This window comes from Siphateles boraxobius, unplaced genomic scaffold, assembly GCF_051911475.1.
Source record: "Siphateles boraxobius isolate OS27281-9 unplaced genomic scaffold, OSU_SipBor_1 111, whole genome shotgun sequence".
In the NCBI taxonomy this organism is placed as follows: domain Eukaryota; kingdom Metazoa; phylum Chordata; class Actinopteri; order Cypriniformes; family Leuciscidae; genus Siphateles; species Siphateles boraxobius.
The window spans coordinates 2,063,143-2,071,747 of record NW_027508713.1 but is presented as its reverse complement, the minus strand read 5'-3'; the positions used below and the strand labels follow the sequence as shown (position 1 = coordinate 2,071,747).

At 42.2% G+C, this 8,605-nt stretch overlaps 2 protein-coding genes across 5 annotated transcripts; both read right to left on the bottom strand.

Annotated features, from left to right (window-relative positions):
• Positions 1–2,043: 2,043 nt before the first annotated feature.
• On the bottom strand, positions 2,044–4,181 carry LOC143706296 (zona pellucida sperm-binding protein 4-like). 3 transcript variants are annotated; one of them, XM_077198058.1, is made up of 9 exons: positions 3,788–4,181; positions 3,536–3,718; positions 3,271–3,458; positions 3,102–3,199; positions 2,873–3,030; positions 2,594–2,786; positions 2,377–2,524; positions 2,234–2,306; positions 2,044–2,146 (listed from the first exon to the last, which is right to left on the bottom strand). In XM_077198058.1, the coding sequence occupies exons 1-9, from the start codon at positions 4,146–4,148 to the stop codon at positions 2,070–2,072; spliced, it is 1,479 nt and encodes a 492-aa protein (XP_077054173.1). In that variant the 5' UTR covers positions 4,149–4,181; the 3' UTR covers positions 2,044–2,069. The 3 variants fall into 3 exon arrangements, with proteins under 3 accessions (XP_077054173.1, XP_077054184.1, XP_077054164.1); XM_077198069.1 differs by having other exon boundaries at positions 3,896–4,181; XM_077198049.1 differs by having other exon boundaries at positions 3,536–4,181.
• A 2,310-nt stretch (positions 4,182–6,491) lies between these two features.
• Positions 6,492–8,589, bottom strand: LOC143706354 (zona pellucida sperm-binding protein 4-like). Of its 2 annotated transcripts, none has more exons than XM_077198181.1 (9): positions 8,269–8,589; positions 7,981–8,163; positions 7,716–7,903; positions 7,547–7,644; positions 7,318–7,475; positions 7,039–7,231; positions 6,822–6,969; positions 6,680–6,752; positions 6,492–6,594 (listed from the first exon to the last, which is right to left on the bottom strand). In XM_077198181.1, exons 1-9 carry the CDS (start codon positions 8,555–8,557, stop codon positions 6,518–6,520), a joined length of 1,407 nt encoding a protein of 468 aa, XP_077054296.1. In that variant the 5' UTR covers positions 8,558–8,589; the 3' UTR covers positions 6,492–6,517. The 2 variants fall into 2 exon arrangements, with proteins under 2 accessions (XP_077054296.1, XP_077054306.1); XM_077198191.1 differs by having other exon boundaries at positions 8,305–8,589.
• Between the last annotated feature and the right edge of the window lie 16 nt (positions 8,590–8,605).

Here is an 8,605-nt window from a genome sequence, read left to right as displayed (position 1 = left end):
ACCCAGAAACAGATATGACGAATGAAGACCCGGAATCAGAAAAAGTGTTTCAGATTTAATAAAATATAATAAGGCTTTGAGTATGATGTTACATGATATAAAGAAATAGATAAACATCGTAATTTTCCATACATTTACAGATAGACCGAAGCATATCTCCATGGATTATGCGGCTGACACTCGTACCCTGAAGTCAGGCACGTCGTGACCTTCAAGTTCTCAGATTTGGGTTGCTGAGCACCAGCTAGTCCAGAACAACAACTCAGTCAATCTCCAATAATGCTAGTGGTTCCTTAACCTGTAACCAAGAAGACTAAAGCCCTTTCACACAAAGATTCCGGAAAATATACGGATAATGTGTCCCGGGATCGTTTGATTTTGGTTAATTTACACTGCCAGTGATTTTCTGTAATCTGTGAGTGCGTTCACACACACACATCCCGCAAAGACACGTGACGTCAGGATGTGATGTGTAACGTGTCAAAAGCATTTGTTTTCGGCTTCAGTCGTACACATCGCGTACAGTTCCACAAAGCTGGCGAACGATCTCAGCTTCAGCATAGATAGTGAGGAGCTCCCTGAGGCCTGTACCATGATGGTAGTTGAACAAACTCAGGGTTACAGGATTAGTTTAGAGTTGACAAAACCAAACCAATCCAACCAGGCTTTGTTGGTACCATGATGCTGATCATCAACTTTCTCTGTCAACTCAGGCTTTGATGCTGAGTTTAGGTGTTTAGGTGTGACATCAGTAGCGAACAGCCAATCACACGTTGAGAAAGAGTGAAACTGAGATTAATTTCTCGCGAGAGAAGCAGCGAAATTCACTTATTAAATAAAAGTATTAAAATAGTAAGAATTTAAATAAATTTACACAGCAAGAAGAAAACAGCTGTCTATGAAAGAGGACAACTCAAAGAAAAAGTCTCGCTACTGTATATCAGTGCAAGTAAAAGTTGTGAAGTTATTTTATACAGCTGATAAAGGTATAGAGAGAATTGAACATTTAAGCTCACATGTAGTCATTTTATAGCTTCATCTATTGATGTTAAAGCATATTTATATTACCTTTATATATTTATTCATTTAAACTGCGTAATAATTGAACTAAAATTGTACGTGTGATTGATAAAGGGGTATAATAATTACATATAATATCTAAATCATACAAATTTATTATTCTAAATAAGCATCACTAAAAACCAGACGATTTTGTCTTTAAAAATCATTTGCTATGTAGTGACCTTTAATTTGGAGTAGAAACCGTTTGAGTGACTATCGCATCAGACATGTCACTTTGTTCACAGCTGATTGGTCCAAGTTCAGTTTGAAACCTCTTACCTGGAACATAACCTGCCCGGACCAGGTTAGCCGTGTAGCGCAAGTTACTATGGCGATGAACACTGCTAAAAGCCAAACCACTTTCATGGTCCCTAAAACACAGGGTTGACGCAAACTAAACTGAAACATAGCTGGCTAGCCAGCTAAACCAGCTTCATGGTATAGGCCACTGGTGTCTGCTTCCTTTGCAGACATTTTTTCATTCTTTCTTTGATGACGAACAAACTTTCTTCTGAGAGCAACAGAGTCACACGATAACTAAGTCATTGCGATGGCATGTGCGCACCACCACTACGACACACCCCTTTGGCATTGGTCCTGGCTTTTGTTCACACAGCTTGCCTTCCGGGACTGATCCCGGCAATGTTACTAGGTTCTCATCCCAGCATCAATCCCAGGACGGGTTTGTGTTCACACAGAAGGCACTCTAGCAATTTTCCAGGAACAACGCAATGTGAGAAAGGGGCTCTAGTGTTACGCAGCACGTTTGAGCTACAGCAAGAACCAATGAGAACAAACTGACAGGTGCTTCATGATCCATCTGCCTCCCATAGAGGTTTTTCCCCTAAGACAATGGGCCTCAATAGACCCAAAAAAAAAGATTTGTAGCAGTCTGGAAGTCACAGCTGTCCTCAACATACCAAATAAAACAAGAACAATTTCATGTTGGTAGCGTTGCACAAAATGTGGTCAGACAAGGTCAAGGTTTAATATCATTTATTAAATAGTCATAGAATCAGTCTCACTTCTCTACTAGAAACCACAGTTTTCCCAGAAGTGGTAGTGTTTAAACGAACATCCCTTCCTAAAAGTGCAAAAAAAAAACAAATTAACACTCCCACAACTTTTAACACACAAGCAAAATTAAACAGTTTAAACAGGAAGCACTGACTTTGCCTGGAGCAACTTTGCTGACAAGAGCCAGAAGAGGGATGGCACACCTCTGTACTGCAATGGATGAAGACCTGAGACGAGAACCAAAGCTGGCATTAGGAACCAAGAGACAATTGAAAACTGAAACACTGGGTACTGTACCGTTTCCTGCAGAGGAGCCAGTGATGCTGGATCTACAAATGTGAACATCTTCACAACAAAGCGCTTGTAGTGGGTTGGAAACTGAAGACCAGATGATCCAGCTACTGGAACCAATGTGGTCAGGTAACGATCATCCTGGTAAGGGCATCTGAAAGGCAAAGAGGCAGTCAGAAACACCTTACTGCACACTAGATGGATAAAGAATGGCCTTACTCACCCATCAACCAGTAGGTCCCACTGAGGTAGAATGAGTGGACTAGGGGTTGATGTCGCCCAGCAATGTCCCAGCATCAGGACAATGTTGGGGTCGGTCCTCTCCAAAATGCGTACTTCAACATAGACAGGTTCCCGCAGGACTTTTGTGACCGGATAATCAGCATCACTGTAGTAGGATGTGTACGCCTCATCCCCTGAGGAAGAATAGAGTGTTTAACTTGAAACTGCTTCAACCTGGAGTTTTAGAAAGGCTTTAGGCATAAATGGGACAAACACTTACCTTCTGCACAGCCTTTGGTGACACATTGACCATTTGCCAGTCTAAGCTCCACCCTGAGGGGTCCGGGAGCAGCTACTGGTGGAGGTGGAGGAACAGTGTTGACCTCCACAACCAGAGCTTCCACAGAAGTACCAGAGTACCTACACTGGAAGAGAAGCCTGGACAACAAACAGTGAGTTTGTATGCTTTTGTCAAAGATAAACATTTATGATAATGTTACATCACTTACTCAAAATGGCTGTCCCTTGTGATGGAACCAAGTGGTCCCATTCCCACTTCATACGAGGAGGTCATTCTGTTTTCATACACCACATATCCACTGTCCTCCTGCAAATAGTAACCGTTGGCATCCAGTCCATTCCAAGCCATGCAGAACAAAACCACAAGCAGCTACTCACCATCATGCTTGTGCCACATGCAGTGACAGGGAACTGATATATAGCAAAGAAAGGTGTGGATCCCACAGGACTGCAAGCTGGATCATTTCCACCCAGGAGACGGACTGAATCCAGGCTCAATCGGGGCAGCGTAACATCTCTAGCCACCACTACCACAAACTGACCATCTCTTATACACTGGACAGTCACTGGAACAAGGTACAAGAGCAGGCTATTGCTGAAGATCAGTTTAACATGACCACCTTTACATGGACTCAACTCTTACCTGCCTTCCCATAGTAACACTGCTCTCCGATAAAGCAGCAGTTGATAGCTGCACACTCAGCACCACTGATACCAGGTGGTCCACATTGGATCTGCTCATAATCAGCTACGGTACATTTGTCAAGGGGCTCTGCCTGTGCCACTGGCTGCTTATGCTGAAACTGCTGAGGAAACTGTTGACTAGGTTGTTGAACTGACTGAGGAAACTGTTGACTAGCTTGCTGTTGAACTGACTGAGGAAACTGTTGACTAGCTTGCTGTTGAACTGACTGAGGAAACCGTTGACTAGCTTGCTGTTGAACTGACTGAGGAAACTGTTGACTAGCTTGCTGTTGAACTGACTGAGGAAACTGTTGACTAGCTTGCTGTTGAACCGACTGAGGAAACTGTTGACTAGCTTGCTGTTGAACTGACTGAGGATACCGTTGACTAGTTTGCTGTTGAAACTGCTCAGGAAGCTGTTGACTAACTTGTTGAACCCGCTGGTCAGTTTGCTGAAACATCAAAGTTTGAGGATTCTGGGGAAGATTACTCCACTTTGGAACAGCATGACAAAGGGCACAGAACCAAACACAAAGTGCCAGAGACTGAACAGCACACCAACTTCCTGCCATTGTTCAACAGTTAGCCACACTGTTGAGATGCTGCCCTTTGGTCTTTTTGTACTCTACAGATTTTGGCTAATTAATGATAATCTCTCCCTCTTCATCAACAGTCATGGTTCTCCAGACTTGTATGAGTGGGAGTTTATGCAACTGGGTGATTCCCTTGGTTCATAAGAAAAAATATTCCTTGTTTTTTTCCACCCTTATTAAACATACATAAAATCACATATTAGTGGATTTAGCACTGTAGGTGGTGTTGGGAGAAACTTGGCTTTTTTGAAAATTTGAATCAATTATTAATTATTTTTTTTACTGTTTATTTGTAAAGGGACCATGCACAATTTTTAACATAAAATTGCCATTTCATGTATTGTACTGGATTTAGCCAAAGGCTATTTTTCATCCGCACCCCCCAAGCAGGTCAAAACTAACATAACATTACACAGACAATACTTTTTTTACATATAATAAATACATACATACACACATACCGTCAAGGCCATAAAAATGTAACTTCAGCAATCGCAATGGTTACTTAATTGGTTTAATTTTAACAAAGATTTTAACTTCACTTTAAAAAAGACCATAAGATTTACACCCTTTTATGTCCTCGGGTAGGGCATTCCACTGATTTGTGGCTTTCACTGCAAAAGATAGTCCAAATGCTGAAGGACGAAAAGGAACCAGACAGTTACTCATAAGTGATAGTCTGGTAGATCTCACAGAGGTGTCGCAGCGTAGATGACTAAAATCACGTAATACAGAAGGAGCCAGACTGTTTAGGATTTTATGAACCAGACACAAACTTGAATAAAGTCTAAAATCGTGAAAGTTTAAAAAATTATGTTTTTCTACGAAAGAATGAAAAGAATCCTAAAAGAATGAAAATGTTTAGTTTTTTTATCAAAAATTTTTCATGTCTGTTTATATAGACATTTTAAGGGTTTCATAACAATTTCACCAGCTTGACCCCAACATGTCAAGCAATAAGAAATGTGAGAAAAGATTGTAGCATGCATAAAAGCCTTAGCTACATCAAAAGAAAGACATTGTCTAATTTGTCCAAAGTTTGCCATATTGTTTAATATTCCTCACCATTTTCTTTACATGTTTTTTTGAAACTGAGATTTGAGTCCAATATTATACCACGGAAATTAAGCTCATTTACAGTTTCTCTCTTTTCACCATTAATAAATATATCTACATAAGATTTAAAGTGTGTTTTTGAGAAAAAAAAAATACTTTTGATTTACTGATGTTTAAGCTAAGACATGATGGATCCAGGCACTGTTGAATCTTTACTGTAGCAGCTTTTAACTTCTCAGCTGCTAATTCTGCTGTTTTCACATGTGTAAAGATAACAGTATTATCAGCATGCATGCATTTGTACTTGTACCCCTTCACACTGTTGTGGAAAATCGTTAATATACAAACTAAATAGTAAGGGACCTAGTAATAATCCTTGGGGTACACCCATTGCTGTGTTTCGATTGAGTTTCAAAATGCAACACTGGTGTTACGCAGCACGTTTCAGCAAGAACCAATGAAGTTCATTCTCATGTTAAGCAGCACGTTTGAGCTTCAAGAATCAATGAGGTTCATTCTCGTGTTACGCAGCACATTTGAGCTTCAGCAAGAACCAGTGAGGTTCATTTTAAGCCCCTTTCACAAAGATTCTGGAAAATATACAGATAATGTGTCCTGGGATTGTTTGATTTTGGTTACTTCACACTCAGTGATTTTACTGAATTTGTGAGTGCGTTCACACACCCACATTACGAAGATCCCATAAAGACACGTGACGTGTAATATCTCCACAGCGTCTAAGTTTGCTTACGATTTCTCTAGAAACCACGCTCATGCAGTTTTCTGATTCAATCATAAGCTAGCACATTGCACACCATTCCACTAAGCTGACGAATTATCTCAGCATCATCACTACGACAGACACCTTACGCCATTGGTCCTGGCTTTTGTTCACACAGGGCGAAGTCTGGGACTGGTCCCCGCAATGTTACTAGGTCCTCATTCCAGCATTAATCCTGGGAAATGTTTGCGTTCACACAGAAGGCACTCTAGCAATTTTACGGCAATTTCCCAGGATCAACGCGCTGTGTGAAAGGGGCGCTAGTGTTACGCAGCACGTTTGAGATTCAGCAAGAACAAATTGACAGGTGCTTTATGAACCACCTCTCTCCCTTCCATAGAGGTTTTTCCCCTAATACAACGAGACTCAGTGGCAAAAAAAGGGGAGATTTGTAGCAGTTTGGGAGTTACAGATGTTCTCCACATACCAAATAAAAGAACAATTTCATGTTGGTAGCATTGCACAAAATGTGGTCAGACAAGGTCAAGGTTTAATATCATTTATTAAATACTCAAAGAATCAGTCTCACTTCTCCACTAGAAACCACAGTTTGCCCAGAAGTGGTAGTGTTTAAACGAACGTCCCTTCCTAAAAGTGCAAGAATACAAATTAACACTCCCACAAATTAACACGCAAGCAAAATTAAACCGTTTAAATAACAGGAAGCACTGACTTTGCCTGGAGCAACTTTGCTGACAAGAGCCAGAAGAGGGATGGCACACCTCTGTACTGCAATGGATGAAGACCTGAAACGAGAACCAAAGCTGGCATTAGGAAAAAGAGACAATTGAAAACTGACACACTGGGTACTGTACCGTTTCCTGCAGAGGAGCCAGTGATGCTGGATCTACAAATGTGAACATCTTCAAAACAAAGCGCTTGTAGTGGGTTGGGAACTGAAGACCAGATGATCCAGCCACTGGAACCAATGTGGTCAGGTAACGATCATCCTGGTAAGGGCATCTGAAAGGCAAAGAGCCAGTAAGAAACACCTTACTGCACACTAGATGGATAAAGACTGGCCTTACTCACCCATCAACCAGAAGGTCCCACTGAGGTAGACTGAGTGGACTAGGGGTTGATGTCGCCCAGCAATGTCCCAGCATCAGGACAATGTTGGGGTCGGTCCTCTCCAAAATGCGTACTTCAACATAGACAGGTTCCCGCAGGACTTTTGTGACCGGATAATCAGCATCACTGTAGTAGGATGTGTACGCCTCATCCCCTGAGGAAGAATAGAGTGTTTAACTTGAAACTGCTTCAACCTGGAGTTTTAGAAAGGCTTTAGGCATAAATGGGACAAACACTTACCTTCTGCACAGCCTTTGGTGACACATTGACCATTTGCCAGTCTAAGCTCCACCCTGAGGGGTCCGGGAGCAGCTACTGGTGGAGGTGGAGGAACAGTGTTGACCTCCACAACCAGAGCTTCCACAGAAGTACCAGAGTACCTACACTGGAAGAGAAGCCTGGACAACAAACAGTGAGTTTGTATGCTTTTGTCAAAGATAAACATTTATGATAATGTTACATCACTTACTCAAAATGGCTGTCCCTTGTGATGGAACCAAGTGGTCCCATTCCCACTTCATACGAGGAGGTCATTCTGTTTTCATACACCACATATCCACTGTCCTCCTGCAAATAGTAACCGTTGGCATCCAGTCCATTCCAAGCCATGCAGAACAAAACCACAAGCAGCTACTCACCATCATGCTTGTGCCACATGCAGTGACAGGGAACTGATATATAGCAAAGAAAGGTGTGGATCCCACAGGACTGCAAGCTGGATCATTTCCACCCAGGAGACGGACTGAATCCAGGCTCAATCGGGGCAGCGTAACATCTCTAGCCACCACTACCACAAACTGACCATCTCTTATACACTGGACAGTCACTGGAACAAGGTACAAGAGCAGGCTATTGCTGAAGATCAGTTTAACATGACCACCTTTACATGGACTCAACTCTTACCTGCCTTCCCATAGTAACACTGCTCTCCGATAAAGCAGCAGTTGATAGCTGCACACTCAGCACCACTGATACCAGGTGGTCCACATTGGATCTGCTCATAATCAGCTACGGTACATTTGTCAAGGGGCTCTGCCTGTGCCACTGGCTGCTTATGCTGAAACTGCTGAGGAAACTGTTGACTAGGTTGTTGAACTGACTGAGGAAACTGTTGACTAGCTTGCTGTTGAACTGACTGAGGAAACTGTTGACTAGCTTGCTGTTGAACTGACTGAGGAAACCGTTGACTAGCTTGCTGTTGAACTGACTGAGGAAACTGTTGACTAGCTTGCTGTTGAACCGACTGAGGAAACTGTTGACTAGCTTGCTGTTGAACTGACTGAGGATACCGTTGACTAGTTTGCTGTTGAAACTGCTCAGGAAGCTGTTGACTAGCTTGTTGAACCCGCTGGTCAGTTTGCTGAAACATCAAAGTTTGAGGATTCTGGGGAAGATTACTCCACTTTGGAACAGCATGACAAAGGGCACAGAACCAAACACAAAGTGCCAGAGACTGAACAGCACACCAACTTCCTGCCATTGTTCAACAGTTAGCCACACTGTTGAGATGCTGCCCTTTGGTCTTTTT

What these genes read in the sequence shown, in the direction of transcription:
- LOC143706296 (XM_077198049.1), bottom strand. Translation starts at nt 4,148, where the DNA reads ATGGCAGGAAGTTGGTGTGCTGTTCAGTCTCTGGCACTTTGTGTTTGG. An exon ending in TGGCTCCTCTGCAGGAAACG is followed by an intron (nt 2,307 to 2,376) that starts GTACAGTACCCA and finishes TTCTCGTCTCAG; the next exon opens with GTCTTCATCCATTGCAGTAC. An exon ending in GCAAAGTTGCTCCAGGCAAA is followed by an intron (nt 2,147 to 2,233) that starts GTCAGTGCTTCC and finishes TTGCACTTTTAG; the next exon opens with GAAGGGATGTTCGTTTAAAC.
- LOC143706354 (XM_077198181.1), bottom strand. Translation starts at nt 8,557, where the DNA reads ATGGCAGGAAGTTGGTGTGCTGTTCAGTCTCTGGCACTTTGTGTTTGG. An exon ending in TGGGACCTTCTGGTTGATGG is followed by an intron (nt 6,970 to 7,038) that starts GTGAGTAAGGCC and finishes TTTGCCTTTCAG; the next exon opens with ATGCCCTTACCAGGATGATC. An exon ending in TGGCTCCTCTGCAGGAAACG is followed by an intron (nt 6,753 to 6,821) that starts GTACAGTACCCA and finishes TTCTCGTTTCAG; the next exon opens with GTCTTCATCCATTGCAGTAC.